This window comes from Macrotis lagotis, chromosome X, assembly GCF_037893015.1.
Source record: "Macrotis lagotis isolate mMagLag1 chromosome X, bilby.v1.9.chrom.fasta, whole genome shotgun sequence".
Classification (NCBI taxonomy): domain Eukaryota; kingdom Metazoa; phylum Chordata; class Mammalia; order Peramelemorphia; family Peramelidae; genus Macrotis; species Macrotis lagotis.
In genome coordinates this window covers 297,108,633-297,129,853 of record NC_133666.1, presented here as the reverse complement: position 1 = coordinate 297,129,853, position 21,221 = coordinate 297,108,633, and the positions used below count along the sequence as shown (strand labels likewise).

General features: G+C 33.8%; 1 protein-coding gene across 2 annotated transcripts in view; it reads left to right on the top strand.

Annotated features, from left to right (window-relative positions):
- WDR7 (WD repeat domain 7) overlaps positions 1 to 21,221 on the top strand; it is a 483,043-nt gene that overhangs the window by 258,233 nt on the left and 203,589 nt on the right. For both annotated transcript variants that reach the window (XM_074208025.1, XM_074208024.1), the window contains one exon: positions 14,109 to 14,333. In XM_074208025.1, the coding sequence (XP_074064126.1) occupies positions 14,109 to 14,333 (225 nt within the window). The remainder of the gene's footprint in view (positions 1 to 14,108; positions 14,334 to 21,221) is intronic.

Below are 21,221 nucleotides of genomic sequence, written 5' to 3'. Positions count from 1 at the left end.
GCAAAATCCTCAGAGGTTTCTATGCTAACAAACTATCAAATATATTGCTTAATGGTTAAAAAAATACACAAAGCACGTATCAGTGTATGTCCAGAATTTAAAAACCTGTATCATTATAGTTGTGAAAATTAGCCCTTTGTGAAGGTGTTTACCATTTCAGCAATGGTAAGAGAAGATTTTTCAGTGATTTTTGATTTTCTCACCTATTTATTTAGGGGAGAGCTAATGATGTTCATATTAGTGTTATGATTTTTATACTTTTAAAAAGTGGAACTATCCCTCTAATGTATCAGATATAACTAGAATTGAATTTTTATTTTTTTAAAAAAGCATGCTGTATAAGAGATTTATGACATATTTGTAATAAAACCTTTATGTGTATAATAAAGAAATTGTTTTTTACAGTGGCAAATTTTCATATTAAATTGAGAATAAAATTTATATTTACTGAATGTTTATATTTGAAAAATAAAGGAATCCCTAATGCATTACCTGAAAAACATAAATGAATCAAAGCTTAAAAGGTGAAGCCATTAATTATCATATATCTTATGGAGCTGATTATTCCATTTATCTAGTGTGTTTCATTTTTTATCAGCCTCTGAAATGAATTTAGTATTCCTCTCCACATAGCCTTGAAAATTTAATAACTTATTTTAAAAGAGTACTAGTAGATAAATTAAACAGCAGCAGGTTACTAAGTAGAAATAAAATATTTGCAGAACTTCTGTATTCCAGCAGGGGGCTGCCATGCATGCATACAAATTAATGGTATGTTTATATCCCTTGAGGGGTTGTTGGGTTTGGGGGGAAGAGACAAAGCTTGATAAATTTAGGGATTAAGTTAAATTTGTTCAATCATTTTATAGAAAGAGACCCAGTACTTTGTATGATAAATGTCTGTTAAAGCAGGTTTGTATATTTTTAATATAATGGTAGAAACACCAGGTTAGATTGTTCTTGAAAGGAAGCTGAGAGAATTCTGAAAATGTATTCTTTAAGTAATATTACTAATGTTTGAAAAATTAATACATAAATATTTATGTACTTTCACAATCTCTTTTTCTGCATTAAAAAGTTCCTATTTCTCCTAAAATCATGAGAGTTAATTATAAGAAACTGGAATTTTTTTTTTACCTTCCCCAGTATAATAGTTCACGTTAGATAAGTGTGCAAATAGTTTTTAAGTATGCAAACCCAATTTCTTCTTCATAAAGATGTACTTCAGGTCAAATAATTACTACTCCTCTCTAGAATACAGTGCAAAGTTATGTATCTATATATGGTAAACAATAAATATTGGTTGTTTGAATTGTCAAAATTTAATCCCAATGTAAAATGCCCAGTTTGACAGTTTACTAAGGATTTAGACAATAAGTGGGATTGTAGGTAATATTAATTTTAAAATAATTTTCAAATAATTATTTTTGAAAATAATTTTAAAAATTATGACTTATTACTGTATAGTATCTAGTTAGACTGGTCTCAACCAAGAATGACTTAAGTCACATTTTTCTCTGGTTCCTATTTTTAACTAATAAATTTTGAAGGAGTTTGGTATATAGCTTGTGACCATGAAGCAGGATAAGGCTAGCTGGGAAACATAGAAGTTTCATTACCATAGTGTAATACGTTAGTGCCAAAATATTCAACATTTTGAGGTTTTTTTTTATTTGATTTTGTAATTTGAATGGTAACATTTTTATTTCTTCAAAGAGAATAAAAATAAGAGGGTGATGAGAACTTTAATTTTCTCCTTTACCACATTCATTTCATTGATTATAATATAGGTTATATGAAAATATATTCTATATATGAAAATATGGAATCTTGGTGGCATTTTTCATTTATAACTTAAAAATTAAAAAAAATGTGACCAGGTGATTTGGAGAGAATATTTTGAAATTTGAAAGTTAAACATTTTAATATTTTCTGTATTCAATTGACTTCATGTAATTACTTATTATAGTTTATAAATAAATTATTAATAATTCATTATATACAAGGATATGCTGTTTTATATGACAGAATTGCAATTTATTTGATATTTGATTATAAGAACTATTAATTTTGAAAATATTATTTATAGATCAATTTCATTTTCTTTATTAGCTCTTTACTAAGAAATTTAGGAAAAAAACTTTTTTTGTTATCTTAGGCAAGTTTCTTTCTTAATTTTTAATTGTCCTAAAATTGTGTTTAATATTGTTCTTTTATTCTCTTCTTTATACTTTCTGCACCCCATTCACCCCCCCTTGCCCTTTGTGTTTAATGTGATCATCGAAGTTTAGAACTGAGGAATAGAAAGAAGAAGAAATTGGGTAGACTACAATACTGATCAGAAACAGAATCTAGAAGAGGGAGAATTCTTTTGTGCTTTTATTGACTAATAATGCTGGAAGAACTTTATGCCACATGTGTTACTGACATTATTCTTTTTGCATACACAACTTATAGAATAGTAATTTGAAAATTATTCCTGACTGAATTTATATTTATACTCTCGTTATGATTTTCTAATTCTATCCGACAGACTATATAAATTTAACTCCTCTTTGTTACTTTATTAAGAACTTATAATAATATTCCTTCCACTTTTTAAATTAAAATTCTAACATATTTAAGGATATTTTCTAGAGTGCTATCAAATATTTATTATTATTATTGTCATTATAAATTGTAGTTGACAATCCTACAAGTTCTCTGATTTTTTGTCTGTTTTCATCTCCTATAAATAATAATAAATTTCAGTAATTATTAATATATTTTAAAATTTTTTTCTTTATGTGCATTGTATTCTATTTTGTATTTTTTCCACTGGCATTTCTTACTAGTTAACCCAGTTCTGGATTCTTAATTCATGACATTCTTAAGCATTTATTTAACTCTGTAAATGGAAATCAAAATAAAAAGGCCCTGTTTTCTCTTGACCCAACTAGCATTTTAGTATCCTCTAAATATTATGTCATTTTACTTTGTCAATTGAGAAACTGCTTGAAATGTTTCATGCATTATTTCTAATGTCTCACTTAAAATTGATGTGCTTGAATGTGAGCATTTTTTGAGATATTTTAATTATATAATTATATTTTTAGAGTAAATCATAATTTAAAGTAACTTTAAGCCAGTGCAGTTGTTAAATATTTTTATAATCTTTGGTTAGTATTTAAAAAGTTAAAATATAAAGAAGATGTGAAAAATTTCTGGTTAGATCTAATTGTATAAAGAAAGCAAAATTAAAATAGCTGAGTTTTGGGAACCAGAAATAATGCCTATTCTTACAAGTTATTCTAATGGTAGTAAATTGGATTGGTGTCTACTTTTCCAAGATTTTTAATACTAATAACAATAACAGAGTACCATCAATATATCCCTAATAGCAAGTATAAAGTATCTTCTGGTAGTCCTTCCCTCATAAAATTGCCTTTAGCCCTAATTCAAATCCATTGATTCCTGTTCTAGTTAAACCTGAAGAACTTAATATGTCTTTTAATCCTTTTATTTTAAGCTTGGATAAAATTAATTTTACTTTGGAATGGTGCACAGCCAATTAACATGATCTTTAGAGTTATTTAGTAAGTGCTCCAAACTGTTAAATTTATCTTGACTTCATGGTTGCACTCTCTGACTGCTTTTTAAATGAAGTAATCAATATCTCATAGTTCCTTAAATAGCTTAAACTTCTCAAATATTTTACCTATGTTCAATTTAAGCACTGAGCAAAGTGTTTATTCCTGTTACTGTGACTATTAAGTCAATTATATTAAATCACTGCTAGTATACATTTCGAGAAAAGAGAATATATTTAGCAATTTATTTAATAGAGCATCAGAACTTCACATTTGTTCTTTCTGTCTCAAGAATGAAGAAATCTGACTTTTAATTTGTTTTTTAATCCAGAAATTTTATGCTATTTACAACTTAAAATATACACATTTACTTTTTTGAGCAATGCAGTGTAGCTTCTGTTTTCCACATAGGGCTATTGGAGGATATTAATTTTCTTACTGTGATAGGGTGATCAACCGTCCTGTCAAGAAAATGAATCTCTGTGTCACCCTTTAGCATGATTAAATGGAGACTCGTTGCTGTGAGAAAATACCAGATTTTCATGAGACAAATGAAACTGTAGTGAAGACTATTTTTATAGACATTATTTCATTTTTAAAATTTCAGTATCTCCCATGTACTGTCGGGTTATTTATGGGATGTCATTACAATTAATTGCATTATTTCCAATATTTTCATTGATATGAACACAAAAAGAAATAGTTGCTCAGTGATTTCATTTTTTTTTTAATTTTAAGAGCAGAGAAACTGAACCCTTTCTGGAATAAAGCCTGGCATTTTTGCTGCATATACAGAGTTGCTAATCAAATAGTCAATACTCCTTTTTTTCCCCTGTTTTTTTGGCCATGAAATTTCTTTCCTCGAATAAGGAGGCCTTTCTTTTTTTTAGGCCTGGATATTGATAAAAAAAAAAAGTACATATCATAAAACTGGAGCATAAAGAATTTAATACTATGATTATTAAGGCAGTATTCCATATAAATGTGATAGTTTATGTCTGTGTGTATATATGTACATATACATATTCATGCAATGTATTATAAATAAAGTTCTTGAAAGAATTTAAGTTTCATATTTTTGCCAGTTTGTAGAAGATTCCAATCATTGTTCCTGTTATCTTAGGGATAAATTGTCCAAACCGATTATATTTTAAAGGATGTCATTAAAAGCAATTAAAATTTCTAAATCATGTATATATATATATATATATATATATATTTATATAGCTAGTTAAGTCATGATTGTTGTGCTGAAACAAAAGGAAGCCTTAAAAGGAAAAAAGTTCACCAAGTACCCCTGTTGTTTAATTTCCTACAGGATGCAGCAGGGTGTGTATGTGGGGGGGGTTGGGTTGTGTTGGGGCAGTGTGAGAGAGAGAGAGAGAGAGAGAGAGAGAGAGAGAGTGAGAGAGTGTGTGTGTGTGTGTGTGTGTGTGTGTGTGTGTGTGTGTGTGTGTTAAGCAGTGGCCAATGCAGAGGCTGAACTGCTGGGGTCAATGCCTTGCCTATTGATCAGTATCCCTGCAGTCCCTTGCTCCAGCATCTGCTTCATTGGCTTCTTTCAGTGCCTGCTTCAGTACATTAGAATAGAAATCCATAACCAGAGCTGTGCTCATCCAAGCAGGGGAAGAAACTAAATTAAATGGTATAAAACAATCTTGGATCAGGAGTTTGTGCCAATTCATCTTGATCTAAGATGTCACACCGGGCTCTCTGTCTGAGCACCTGGGCTAGAGGCAGCCATAGTGAAAATAGATGGAGCTGCGATCATTCATTTGTCAGCTAAGGAGCATGGCCGTGGTTAGCAATTCCCTTCTGCAGAGGTCAGCTGACAGAACAATCAGTGCAACTGCCGACTAGAGCTTTCCTTTGAACTATTGTTATGGAGCATGCTTCTTGCTGGGACTGGGGGAGGGGAACCAGGCTTGCTTCCTGTTTCAAGGATACTATAGAAGGAGTAAAATATTCTCTCTATGTGTGTAGATGTAGATAAATAGAGCTCTTACTCCTTGTGTGTGTTCATGTATAGACATAAAACTATTATTAACTGTATGCACTATGATATAGATGATCAAACTGGTAAATATCACTTCGTCTGATGTTAAGGTCTATTTTCATCATTCTTCCTAGGGAGTCAGTGATTATTGATTTTTTTTTTCTTAGAATGGTTAAGCTTTTATTTCCCGCCCCCCCCCCCTTAGTTGCCATATGACTATCACAACTACCATAGATAGTACTGTATATCTTGGGAATATATATGTATAGAGGTGAATTCCTTCCCTTCTCCCTATACTCACATGTTAATACTTTTTTCTGTCTTTTCTCTTTAGTAATTACAAAAAATAAGGAATTCTTTGACAAAAAAGATAAACAATTTCACTATTAGCAATAAATGCTATTTTGTAATGTAATTTTAGGAACCTGTTTTAAGAATTTTCTTATGCCTTTTGATTAGAAATTATATTTAATAAAATATTTATCTTGATCTTAAAATTTACAAACTGATAAAATATTTTAGCATTGTATTAGTAGCCAAATATCCTATTTATTTTTATGGTCATAAACAGATATTACTAAATAAGTTATTTATTATCATATAAACTTTAAAGTTAAACTTTTTAGTTTAGGTAAAGGTAAACTTTAAAGTTTTTAATGTTTGTTTAAAATTCTTCTTGAAGGAATTTGAATATTTTTCCAAGCAAATTTTATAAACTTAGGGATCATTCCTCCTTTCTTTTCTGTATATACAATAGTGGAGTTAATAATAACAAAAATTGACAGAATTTTATGACTTTGCTCAAATTTATTACATGAAACCTTTTGAAATTAACATCTAAATTTTTAAAAATTTATATTACAAATGCACAACAAATGTTATAGAACCAGGCAAAAAACTGCCAGGGTTTGTTGTTGACCATCTTAGTTTTCTATAATGCAGAACAACAACTTATTTCATTTTCTCTTCCTCTAGTCATAAAGATTTAAAGCATCTGTCTTTCATTTATTTCTTTCCTTCCTTATGACTTTTGAACTCATTATCCTCACTGAATCTAAGACATGTGAAATAGAACCAAGGGATCTGATTCAAAGTATGTCATCTAAGATAGACATTTCCTATTTCCATTGGAATTTAGATTTGTTTAGTTGAATAAGCAAATCAGCCAAGTTATCAAATACTAAATTTTGATCAAAAGCTTCACTCTAATCTTGTCAGTGAGTATAATAATTACTACATTCTTCAAATTCTTTTCATGAGTGTAAGATTCACATGGATATTTGTGTCCTAAGTAGCAGGGCCTTGGAATGGAAGGCCAGCTGTGTAACCATGGGCAGGGCCCAGTCCCTCTGTGTCCTAGGTAACACTCTCATACATAACATAGAGGAGAGTGACCAAATTGCAATAATAGGGGATAGTTCCTACATCACTGTGGTATTCCTATATCAGTAATACTCAGGCCTCGGAATTTCCCTTCACAAAGTCCCTCCCTCCCCCCCAAAAATTACATTTAATGCACTATATCTAATCAGTTTCAGATTATGCTTTATATGCATCCTCCCAGGATATTCTGCTGCTGTATTTTCCTCTTCTTACTGTGGAAAGGAAATGACAATGCATTGCCCACAGGGACTATTTCACTTTTATATTTGTAACTCTAGCATTTCTCCTGTATTAACAACTGGGACATCAGAGATATTTAACAAATGCTTTTTTGTTGTTGTTGTTGTTGTTGATTGATCTTTTTTTAATCATTTGCTTATATGACTCCCTTAAGCTAATTTATTATATCCTTTATTCACATTCAAAACCAGATTCACTGTCTCTGCTCTCTCCTCAACCACTTACAATGTGTTCTCAGTCCCTAAGGATCAACTGAAACTGCTTTCACTATGGCAAATAATGACTTCTGTATTGTTAAATCCAGTTCTCATCCTTCTTGACCTAAAATTTCTATTAGCTACCTCATTCCCTGAATACTGTCTTCTCTTTAAATTTTTGTCACATTGCTCTTAATTTTCCTTTTAACTTCCTGACCAGTCCTTTTCAGTATTCTTTGCAAGATTATCATCTGTGTTTAACCCTTCTAAATGTATATACATCTAAAGGCTCTTTTTTGATGCCCTTCTCTTGCTCCATTCTGTAGTGATCTCAATAGCTCATCTTTGTAAGACAATATCTGGAACATTGTGGAAAGAGTAATTGGACTAGAGTCCAAGGTTCTGGATTCAAATCTTTTCCTTTGACACTACTTAACCTGCTGTCACTTAATCCCCTTGGTATGACCTTTGATGTTTTTGGGCTTTTGGATTTAAGATTCTCAAGTCTATATATCCAGCTTATTATCTCTGTTGAATTTATCAAAATTCTCCCATTACTTCTTGATGGTCCATTTTGATATCTCATTGGCATGACAAAGCTAAAACAGAATTCATTATTGTTTATGCCTAAATCCATCCATTCTTTTGTTAACTTCCCTATTTCTGTCAAGGACAGAACAATTCAATCCAATCACTCAGGTTCACAATTAAGTCATAGTGCACTTTTCACTCTCAGTTCTTGCTCATAAACAAACATCTTTTATATTCATCTTCTTTTCTTCCCTTACCTTCCATCTATCCTATTCTAGTCCCTATGAGTCACTCACTTAATTATTCTTATATCCTTCCTTTCCCCTTGACAATCTGCCCTTTAAAAGGTTGACAAAATATTCTGAAAACATGGCTCTGCCTATTTTACTCTTTGAAAAGCTTGTCTTCCCTCTTAGCACTGAGATAAGATACAGTTATTTCCCAGTCATGCTCTCTATATACACATTATTTCATTTTACCAGTGCTGTGTTCCAAACCAGTTACTTGAAGTTTTCTGTTTATTATATATGATCTACCAAATCCTTGCTTTTGTACAAACCTACAATCATCCTCCTTTTTATTTCAGCTTTTTGAAACTTTAGGGTTTAGCTCAAGTGCCATCTCCTAAAAGAAATGGATAGTCTTTTTCCCCCTTCCTGCCCCATTTTTTTGAATCTGTTCTGTTTGGACTACCCTTTGCATATATTTTAGAATGTAAGCTTTTTGAGGGGAGAGGTTGTTTTCATCTTGTCTTTGTTTCCCTAGCAGTTTCCATAGTTCCTGGCACATAATAGATGTTTAATAAATTCTTGTTGAAGTCTTTTGAATTGAGCCAGTAGTGTTATCATTTTTATTATTTAGATCTTATCTAACCAGAAGCATAATTATGTCTCCAACTATTAGTCTTTATTTCTGTAATGAATATTTTATGATTTATATTTTTTTCTTGAGTGTACCTTGGTATGTTAACACCTAGATTTTTTTAAATTTTATTTATTTTCAGTTTTACAATTTTCCCCCTAATCATCCTTCCCTCTCCTCCCCCCACCAGAAGGCAGTTTGTTAGTCTTCACAAAATTTCCCCTTATCCCATCACTTTCTTCTCATTTTTCTCTAGGGTAAGTTAGATTTCCTCACCCTATTAAGTGTGTATGTTGTTTCATCTCTGAGCCATTTCTGATGAGCATGAAGGCTCACTCATTCCCCCTTGCCTTCCCCCTTTCCACTCCATTGAAAAAGCTTTTTCTTGACTCTTATGTGAAATTTCTTAGCTTATGTGAAATTTCTTAGCTGTATTATACCATTATATTCATCTCCTTCCTATGTCCTGTCTATATATGCTCCTTCTAACAACTCTTATAAATGAGAAAGTTCATATGAGTTATCAATGTCTTCTTCCTGTGCAGGAATACAAACAGTTCAGTATCATTGAGTATCCTCATAGTTAGTCCTTCTCCTCCACTGTCTGTATGGTTCACCAGAGTCCTGTACTTTGAAATCAAACTTTCTATTCAACTCTGGTTGTTCCAAGAGGAAAGTTTGAAAGTCCCCTGTTACACTGAAAGTCCATCTTTTCCCCTGAAAGATGATGTTGAGTTTTGCTGGGTAGTTGATTCTTGGTTGTAAACCAAAATATTTTGCCTTCTGGAATATCATTTTCCAATCCCTATGAGCCCTTAATGTGGATGCTGCCAGATCCTGTGTAATCCTGACTATGGAGCCTCAGTGGTTGAATTGTTTGTTTCTGTCAGATTTTAGAATTTTCTCTTTGATTTGGGAGTTTTGGAATTTAGCTGTAATATTCCTGGAAGTTTTTCTTTTGAGATCTCTTTCAGGAGGTGACCAGTGAATTCCCTCTATTTCTATTTTACTCTCTGCTTCTAGGATCTCAGGGCAAAGTTTTTGTATTTCTTGAAAAATGAAGTCTAGGCTCTTCTGCTGATCGTGACTTTCAGATAGCCTAATAATTTTTAAAATATTTCTTTTGGATCTGTTTTCAAGGTCGGTTGTTTTCCAATGAGATATTTTACATTTTCTTCTACGTTTTGGCTTTTTTGGAAGAGTTTTATTTCTCCCTGATTTCTTGCAAAGTCATCAGCTTCCTTTAGTTCCATTCTGCATTTGAAGGAGTTATTTCCTTCAGAGAGCTTTTTTATTTCCTTTTCCAGCTGGCCAGTTCTGCTTTTTAAGATGTTTTTCTCCTCATTTGTGTTTTGTTTTGCTTTTTACCATTAGGCCTAAACTGGTTTTTAACATATTATTTTCTTCAGTATTTTTTTTTGTATTTCTTTCACCAAGCTGTTGATTTGGTTTTCATGATTTATCTGCATTGCTCTCATTTCTCCTCCAAGTTTTTCTTCCACCTCCCTTAATTGCATTTCAAAGTCTTTTTTGAGCACATCCATGGTCCCAGCCCATTTTCTGTTTCTCATGGAGATTTTGGATATGGAAGCTTCGATTTTGTCATCATCTGAGTATGTGTTTTGATCTTCCATGGGACTAAAGTAATTCTCTATGGTCAGATTCTTCTTTTTCTGTTGTTTACTCATTTCCTCAACCCAATTTGCAGCACTTCCAAGGCTTTGGGTTTTTTTTTTTTGGGGAAGGCACTCCACTGGAACCTTCACTCCTCTAAGGTCTTATGCTCTCTTGCCCATGCTTTGATATATAGATGACCCTTGTACTTCCCTTTGCCCTGGAGCTTTAAGGAGGGTTCCTGCTTGGCTACTTAGTATGGAAGCCCAAACTGCAACCTGAATCTGAGTGTGGGCAAACAGTAGAATCCTACCTCAAGGGAGAGCAGGGAAATCTCTGCAGTTGTCCCTAAACCCCCCCCCCCCTTACCATCTGTGGGCTTTGCTCTGGTGGTGCAGGCTGCTTTCTCCTGATTCTCGCTGCAGATTCTGTGGCTGGTGCTCCTCACTGCACACTCATTCTGGTGTAGCAGAATTCTCTCCCTGCCCCTTCAAGCTGTTCTGGGGCTGTGCTGCGACCAGGGCTTTTTCCAACCCTGGTCTCGGTAAAACACACCTTTCCCGTGCAACCTCCAAGTTATCTTGGACTGGGAAAATATTTTTCTGTGGTTTCTGCCCCTCTCAATTTTGACTAGAGTCATAATTTGTTGGCTTTTGGAGTTTTGGGGGAAGGAGTTCCTGGGAAATGCTGCCTTCACGCTACCATCTTGGCTTTGCCCCCTACACCTAGATATTTTATATACTTTGTAGTTCATTTGAATATAACAACTCTTTTTTTCCCTGTTTTTTGTTACTACTCTATAGAAGTAAATGTTTATTTTTGTGGATTTATTTTTGTGCCCTGCTTTACTGATGCTATTAAATTAGTTTCTTTGATTTTCTAGGTTTTTCTAAGTAAGCTGTCATATCATTTACAAATAATAGTAATTTATCTATATTTTTAATTTTTCTCCCATGTATTATTGCTATGGAATTGTGAAATAATGCTGCAAAATAGGATACACTTTTGTTTTGCTTTTTGGAATGACTTCTATTTCTCCATTACAAATATAACTGGCTTCTGTTTTTACACAGATTTTTGCACATTTTTAAAATGGGACCTTCCATGACTTTGATTTGTTTTGTTTTTAAATAATCTTTTCTTGTCATATTGCTCACTATTTATTATCACTGTTACCTTTTCTATATATTCATTAATCATGCCATATAATAAGTTTATGATACTTAATAGTGCTAAGTTCTGAAATTTTGCTAAGCATTGAAGTCAAGATTACTGGTCTATCACTATCATTTACAGATTTTGCTCATTGTTCCTCCTTCCCTCCCTCCCTCCCTCCCTTCCTTCTTCTTTCTTTATAATTAGAATGGCATTTGGCATTTTCCAGTCAAGTCAAAGAAAGTAAGTCAGTCTGTCATTCCTTTAGGTTCCAACTTAAGTCCCACCTTCTCTCAGAAAACTTTCTCAATGTATATAGCTTGTATGCATATGTAGTTTTTGGTTATTGTTCTCTCTTTAGATTATCATCTCCTTCTAGATAGGGAATGTCTTTTGCCTTTCCTTGAATGTCCAATGCTTAACACAATACCTTGCACAAAGTGGGTACATGATAAATCTTGAATGCTTACCATATGCCTGCATTGTGCTAAACACTGGAGAATCTTTTCAATATTTTTTTTTAGGTTTTTTCCAAGGCAAATGGGGTTATGTGGCTTGCCCAAGGCCACGCAGCTAGGTAATTATTAAGTGTCTGAGGCCGGATTTGAACTCAGGTACTCCTCACTCCAGGGCCGGTGCTCTGTCCACTGTGCCACCTAGCTGCCCCAAATCTATTTAATTTTTAAAATAAGAAAGAAAGTCTCTGCTCTCAAGGAACTAAGACTCTAAAGCACAAAAAAGGTAGAACCTACCTAAGATATCTTCTTGCATGGAATTTCAACCAGGAAAGCTAGCAGATGCAAAGTGAAGTGAGTTGAATCCAGTTTCAGCCTTCCATAAAAGAAGGTATTAAGAGGAGTTTGGTTCTTGACCCTCCTGTTAAAGGGGAAAGGATGCTGAGGGAGGTGGAATCAATCAAAGCCTGAATTTAAAAACAATGACCTTAAACTGGGAAGGGCATCTTATTCTATGAACCTGAAGCTAAGCAGAACAGCAATGGAGTGAGATGCAATGGAAAAATTAGGAAGAGGGGAGAGGAAAGAGAATTAAAATGTCCATAGGACATCCATTTCTAAGTATCCAAGAGGCAGTTGGAAATGTGAGACTGGAGATCAATCAGAAGTTAGGACTGGGCAGGATAATAGAAGATTCATCTTTATAGAAATAATAGTTGAATCTATGGAACCTGGTAAGTTCACCAAATGAAAATAGTATATGGAGAGAAGAGAAAAAATTATAAAATTGAGACTTGGGGGAATTCCACACTTAGTAAGTATGATGTGGATGAAGATCCAACAAGGGAGAAAAGGAAGAAGGGATCAGATAGATAGAAGGAGACCCAGGGAAGAACAGTGTCATGAAAGACTAGAGAAGAGAACATTGAGGAGAATAATGTGATCAACAGTGTGAAATATACATATATATATATATATATAAATTTATTTATATATATATATGCAAATATATATACGCAAATATATACATATATATATATATAATTGATTCAATTTCTGATTATTTTTGCTTTTATAGAAATGTTTCTACTGAGCTTGCCCTCTCTGGTGCCTTAAGTTCCTAACATGAACACATCTTAATTAGTATTATTTTGTACCATCCTATTTCTTTTCCTATTATTTTATACATCATTCTATCACCCTAAATTCTGGTGGTATTTATGGTATCAGGTTGTCTTCCATGCATTAGTGATTCTAGTTCACCTTTGTGCATTTATAAATGCACATTTGAAAATAGATGTTTTATTACTCTCTCCTTGTATTCCTGCATCCTATGGATTTCTGGGCATTTCTTTTCTATTCTTATTCTTCTTTCTTTTTTAGTTACTCTGATATCTTACTTGGTGGCTTGACAATGACAATTTTCACTATCCTCTTTTCTTTTCATTTCATAGCCCTTTTGATTAGGTTCTTCTCTGTCATTGCAAGGTCCATATATTTGGACATCCATGTTGTTCTTGACTTGCATTAATCTTGAATATTTATGAGATGTCTGTTTCAATTATTATATTTGTCATTATCAGAGGGCATAGAGACTGTACTGTTTTGGGAGTTAGTAAGTATCATCCTTTTCTCTCAACCTATCCCAGAATCAGACTTCGAGAACAGGAAGACTTCAGCAGCCATCAAATCCAACCTATATTTGTAACAAACTCAAAAAACATTTCTTTAAACTCTATTCTATTAACATTTTTATAAGCTGCATTTTCCTTAACATTAAGATGAAGAGACCAGTCAATAATCTTTAAAACATGTTTTTGATAAAAAAAAAAATATCAGTTTCTATTACATAGAACTTACCAGAAATTTTAGTACAGTTTCAGAAGTTCAGTAGCCTAGTTAGTGCCTTACCTTTGAGCTATATTCATATACAAATAACATATATGTGTGTGTGTGTGTTTGTTAAAGTTTTGAGAAACTAATACTGAAAATACAAATTTAAAGTTTCAAATAAATTTTATTTTTAATATCTTGAGTTCAAGAAATCTTTGGATTTTGAGGTCTCTGTGTGTACACATTTTTATGTGTGCTTTATATCTGATTTCAGGTTGCCTATCATCAGGTCTCCCACAAATGAAAAAAATATCTACATCATATGAAGAAAGACGTAAACAAGCAACAGCTATTGTTTTATTAGGAGTGATTGGAGCTGAATTTGGTGCAGAAATCGAACCTCCAAAATTATTGACAAGACCTCGAAGTTCCAGCCAGATACCTGAAGGGTTTGGTTTAACCAGTGGTGGATCCAATTATTCATTAGCCAGACATACTTGTAAGTAGTTCTTCTTTCCTAAATACAGTTATTGTTTTTCAGTGCATATCATTTGACTTTAAAACCATAATTTAAAAAATTACCATATGCTTTTTGTCTACCATATTTATATTAAAGTAAGAAAACATGCAAAACATTTGCAAATTGTAGCAATTAACCTGATTTTTTTTGTTTTTAAAAAATTCCTACATTTTAAATTTACATGTCAGTTCAATAGAAAGTCAATTATATAATTCTTGAGTATATTATTATATTGTAAGGGATCAAGTGTTAGGACCCAGAGTCAAAAAGTCTTAGGTTCAGATCCCATCTCTGACACTCATTAGCTGTGTGACCATATGGGCTGTGTGACCATACCTCACTAAACCTCAATTTCTTTATTTGTAAAATGTAGGAATTTAACTAGATGACTTCTTAGGTTTTTTTCCTTCTCTACATTTATACATAGAATGTTAAAGGACCCTAAATAACAGACTTTGTATTTTGTATTATATATTCTTTTTTTTTTGCAAGACAGTAGGGTTAAGGCACTTGCCCATGGTCATTCAGGTAGGTAATTATTAAATGTCTGAGGCTGGATTTGAACTCAGGTCCTCTTGACTCTAGGGCCAGTGCTCTATTCACTGAACTACCCAGCCATCCCTGGATTTTGTATTATATTCTGAAGGCAAGGGAATAACTAAAGATTTTTGAATCAGCAAGCAATAATTGAACCTGTAGTTTAGGAGTATTAATTTGTCAGATGTGTAAAAGATAACCTGGATGGGAACAGAGACTGTCCCAAATAGATATCAAGTAAGCCAAGTGAGAGATTATAAGATTAACTAGGATACAGGCTAAAAGAATAGAAAAAGTGTGTGAGAGAGAACAAGTACCAGAGATTCATGGTCACTGAAATCCCATTCCAGTATTGCAAATTATAATTTGGTGATGATAGTCTATATTGCTATGAAATATTTTGGTTTCAGAATTTAAAATTTAACTGCTTCTCTTTCTCAACCTCTTTTACTATTTCTTTATTCATATGTTCTCCACTAATCATGAATGAGGGATTTTCCTTGACTCTTCTTTGAGCTGTCTTCTGTTTTCCCTCAACAGCTCCCATTGGTTTCATTTTCATCAATATGAAGATGATTCCCATATCTACCTATCCAATCTTAACCTTTTTCCTTATCTCTATTATTCTTGCATCATCAACTGCCTTTGGGACATGCAAACTATAGATTTCTGATAGCCATTTTAAGCTTAATAGATTTCAAATTGAATTCATTATCTTTTCACTTCATGATACCAGGACAGTTAGAATAATCTGATTAGACTTCCTGTCTTTGGTTTCTCCCCTCTGCATTCTATCTTCTCCTCAGCTGTGAAAGTGATCTTATTAAAGTTTTGGCCTCTTCATGGCACTTCTCTACTCAGATTCCAGGGCAGCCAGGTAGTGAAGTGGATAGAGGACTGGTTTTGGAGTCAGGAGGAGAGAAGTTTTAATCCAGCCTCAAATACTTGACTCTTACTAGCTATGTGACCTTGGGCAGGTCACTTAACCCTGATTGCCTCCCATCCAGGGCCATCTCCAGTCATCCTGATTCATATCTGACCACTGGACCCAGATGGCTCTGGAGGAGAAAGTGAAACTGGTGACTTTGCACAGTACCCTCCCCCGTCCTCATTCAAATTCAATTCATACTTGTCATGGTATCACCTCTGTGATGTTGTGGTCTTCTTTGAAAATGAAAGGACAACGATCATTATATTATTACTCAAATTCCAGTGACCTATTATGAAACTTTTATCTTTTCCACACACTCTGATTCAGTAGCATTGGCCTCTTTACTGTACCCCACATGAGAATTTTCCCTCATCCATGCCTTTTAATTGCCTGTCCTTCTTACATTGAATGTTTTACATCCTTCTGTCTTCCTAATAATTTCTTTTGCTTTCTTCAAAAGTTAGTTCAAATCCCACCTTTTTAAAGAGACTGAGCTACCTCTCTTCTTATAGCTCTTTATGTCCCAGTAATTCTTTCCCCTGAGATATCATCATCATCATCAATTATCATATTTGTTATTTTGGTATTATTTTCAATTTCTCCAATCCACCCATTAAGAAGGCAAGAAAACAAACCTATTGCAAATGTGCATAGCCTTACTAAACAAGTTTACACATTAAACTGTGTTCCAAATTAGAAAAAAAAAGTAAGGAAAAGAAAGGGGAAAAAAAGCTTCATGCTAAAATCGGAATTCATTATTTCTCTACTTAGAATGCGCCTTCGCAAGTCCTTTAGAATTGTGGTTCTTCATTGTGTTATTCAGAGTTGCTAATCTTTCAAAATTTATTATCCTTATAATATTGCTTTGTTGTATCAACTGTTTTCCTAGTTCTCACTTCACTCTGCATCAGTTCATACAAGTCTTCCCGAATTTTTCTGAATCCATCTTTTCCCTCATTTCTTACAATATAATGGGATTAATTTCCATTTATATAGTTTGTGTATATATGTGTCTTTCTAGATCTCATGATAAGAAAGGAATTCTTTAAAATTTCATAGAGCATTTTGTTTCCTAATTTTCTTATGCATGTAATATTTTGTATTAACTATATTCTTCTCTCATCTCAGCACTTTAAACTGCTTGAAGGCAGGCACACTCTCCTTTGTGAAATGTTTATCTCCTTCAGTATTTCATGTAATAAATCCTTAAGGAGTTGCATTGTATTTATGTTGAGGATAAAATATTAGTAACTGCATTCAAATATATGAAGGGTTATTATAAATCTAGTATGGTATGGAAACAATGTAGAGATTATCAGACAGCTTTCGGGGGAAGGGGGGGTAAAAATTGAAGAATTCAGAGTCAAAAGACTAGGATGATATATGAATGGACTTTCTGAGAGTAGGATTTATAAAATATTAGAGAAAGGGAATGAAGGAAAATGTGGAATCCTGTATTTTTTTTTAAGTTTTGTAATTACCTTTTGTTTTAAGGCAGTCATTCTTCCTTATTTTCCAGTTTTCTCTTATAATTAGGAAGAAACATTGAAAGCCAAACTATTTAATTAAAGCAAATTTAAATGGAAACCACCAATCTGTTTTACAGTAAATACTGTTTTACAGTATTGATCATTAATTAATTTATAACATTCACTTATCTTTTTGTAAAGTTAATTACCTTTTAGTCTTGTTTTCTTTAAATTTATTGTGATCTTTTATGTACGTTATTCTGGTTCTATCTTTTTCATCCATATCAGTTCATACAAATAATCCTATCATTTTCTGAATTCTTAATATCTGTCATTTCTGCTAGCAAAAATATTTTCATTTGCAAAGCCATGAGCTTTCAACTATCCCCTAATAAATAGCATTTGCTTTATTTCCAGTTTTCTTTTAAGTAATTATATTTTGAATAGTGTAGTGTCCCTAGAGTCTCCTATTTTTTAAGTAAATTATGGGGTAGTACTAGAAAAGGTGGCTTTTCTTCCCACTTCTAAAGTATGGTAACTCTCTAACAGTTTTTCACATTAAATTCAAGCACAAACTATCTCAGTGTTTTGGAGTAATTATCATTGTTTTATTATTATTATTATTATTATTATTATTATTATTATTTTAAATTTTATTTGTTTTCCAATGATATGCAATAGTAATATATATCCATCATTTTTGCAAGACTCTGAATTCTTCAATTTTTACCCCCCTTCCCCCCCCGAAAGCTGTCTGATAGTCTCTACATTGTTTCCATACCATACATTGAGGTAAATTGAATGTGTTATAAGAGTAAATATAAGAATAAACATAAATCCCCTACCCCCCCAAGAAGATGAGAAGCCTCAAGAATAGAGAGAAAGAGAGGGAAAAAAATTGTATTTTAGTCTGTGTTCAAATTTCAATGGCTCTGTCTCTGGGGTGAGTTCCTTTCTTTATCATAAGTCCACCAGAGAAGTTGCTTCAATATTTTTCCCACAGTTGCTATTACTAGCTGTACCCCGCCTCTTTTCCTCCCTACTCTCATTTATTCTATTCTCTCTCTCTCTCTCCTTTCATCCTGGCCCTGTCCAAAAGTATGTTGTATCTGAGTACCTTCTCCCTCAATCTTCCCTCTCTTCTATCACCTATTCCCCCTTCCCTCCCCCCATTCCCCCTTATCCCATCACTTTCTTCTCATTTTTCTCTAGGGTAAGTTAGATTTCCTCACCCTATTAAGTGTGTATGAGCCATTTCTGATGAGCATGAAGGCTCACTCATTCCCCTTGCCTTCCCCCTTTCCACTCAATTGAAAAAAGCTTTTTCTTGACTCTTATGTGAAATTTCTTAGCTTCTTTTCATCTCCTTTCTCTTCCTCCCAGTACTTTACTTTATCACCCATTGACTCCATCTTTTCACTGTATTATACTATTATATTCATCTCCCTCCTATGTCCTGTATCTATAGCTCCTTCTAACAGCTCTTATAAATGAGAAAGTTCCTATGAGTTATCAGTATCTTCTTCTCATGCAGGAATACAGACAGTTCAATATCATTATGTTCCTCATAGTTAGTCCTTCTCTTCCACCCCTTCTATGGTTCACCAGAGTCCTGTACTTGGAGATCAAACTTTCTTTTCAGCTCTGGTTGTTTCAAGGGGAAAGTTTGAAAATCCCCTGTTGCTTTGAAAGTCCATCTTTTCCCCTGAAAGAGGATGTTCAGTTTTGCTGAGTAGTTGATTCTTGGTTGTAAACCAAAATCTTTTGTATTCTGGAATATCATATTCCAATCCCTATGAGCCCTTAATGTGGATGCTGCCAGATGCTGTGTAATCCTAACTATGGAGCCTCAGTAGTTGAACTGTTCATTTCTGTCAGATTTTAGAATTTTTTCTTTGATTTGGGAGTTTTGGAATTTGGCTATAATATTCCTGGGTTTTTCTTTTGGGATCTCTTTCAGGAGGTGACTGATGAATTTTCTTGATTTCTGCTTCTAGGATCTCAAGGCAATTTTGTTGTATTATTTCTTGAAAATTGAAGTCTAGGCTCTTCTCCTGGTCGTGGCTTTCAGATAGCCCAATAATTTTTAAATTACTTCTTCTGGATTTGTTTTCAAGGTTGGTTGTTTTTCCAGTGAGATATTTCACATTTTCTTCTACTTTTTGGCTTTTTTGGAAGAGTTTTATTTCTTCCTGATTTCTTTCAAAGTCATCAGCTTCCTTTAGTTCCATTCTGTATTTGAAGGAGTTATTTTCTTTAGAGAGTTTTTTTATCTCCTTTTTCAGTTGGCCAATTCCGCTTTTTAAGGCATTCTTCTTCTCATTTGCCTTTTGTTTTGCTTTTTTCTATTAGGCCTAAACTGGTTTTTAACTATTATTTTCTTCAGTATTTTTTTGTATATCTTTCACCAGGCTCTTGATTTGGTTTTCATGATTTATCTGCATTGCTCTCATTTCTCCTCCCAAATTTTCCTCCATCTCCTTTAATTGCTTTTCAAAGTCTTTTTTTAGCTCATCCATGGTCTCAGCCCATTTTCTGTTTCTCTTGGATGTTTTGGATATGGAAGCTTCGATTTTGTCATCATCTGAGTATGTACTTTGATCTTCCATGGGACAAAAGTAATTCTCCATAGTCAGATTCTTATTTTTCTGTTGTTTACTCATTTCCTCAGCCCAAGACTAATTTACAGCACTTCTAAGGCTTTGGGTTATTTTGGGGGAGGCACACCCCACTGGGACCTTCACTCCTCCAAGGTCTTATGCTCTCTTGCCTGTGCTTTGATAAGTAGATGGCCCCTGTACTTCCCTTTGCCCTAGGGCTACAGGGATTCTTCTATCTTAGTATGCAAACTCAAACTGCAATATGTGAGTGTAGGCTCACAACAGAGTCCTACCCTGAGGGAGAGCAGAGAAATCTCTGCAGACTTCCCTTATGGTCTCTGGGGGTGCAAGGTGCTTTCTCCAGATTCTCCCTGCAAATTCTGTGGCCAGTGCTCCTCGCTCTACACTCACCCAGGTGCAGCAGAGTTCTCTCACACCCCCCCCCCCCACTTCAAGCTGTTGCAGGTGATCTCAGGGCTGGGCTGGGCTGGGCTGGGCTGGGCTGCATTGCTCTGCGCTGTTCTGTGGCCCTGACTTTCTTCCCAGCCCCAGGTCCTGTTGAAACACACTTTTCCTGGGGAACTTCTAAGTTATCTTGGACTGGGAAAATGCATCACTCAGTCTTTCTTGTGGGTTCTTCCCCTCTAAATTTTGGCTGGAGCCATCCTTTGTTTTTTTGGCATTTGGGGGGGAAGGAGTTCCTTGGAAATGATGCCTCCACACAGCCATCTTGGCTCCAACCCCCAACCGCCACCTTGGAGTAATTATCATTGTTAATTGCAATGTGGATTGTTGTTACAAAAAGGCTGCTGTTTTCCTTTTGATGTTTCAAAGTTGCCTAGTCCATACCTTCATTGATACATGGCAGTTTGGTTATTCTGCTTCTCTCATTCCCTGTAGTCTGCAGCTAAGCCATATATTTCATACCGTGCTTCAGTGCATCTTTAAAGCATGTTTTCTGCTCCCCGTCCTTGTGTTTCCCCTACATGAGCTTGTCATAGAACAGCTGTTTCTGCATCCTGTTATAATTCATTCTCTATACATGTCCAACTTAATAGACTTATATCATGCTGAATATCTTTTCATTGTACACCTATTATAGTTTAGAAGCTTGTTATTCTGCTATTTTTCTTTTCTGTAGACCATTTATGTTAAATAATTAAAATGCCTTAAAGATTCTATTAGTGGCAATAACCTTGATAATTTTAAACCTCCAAGTCATGCAAGATCTTAAATTATGTCATGACTTTATAGAATTTTTTTTGGTATGATTTTATTTGGTGGCAGACACAATGCCAGCTTTCTGTTTTAACCAGCTTTTTTCAGTTTT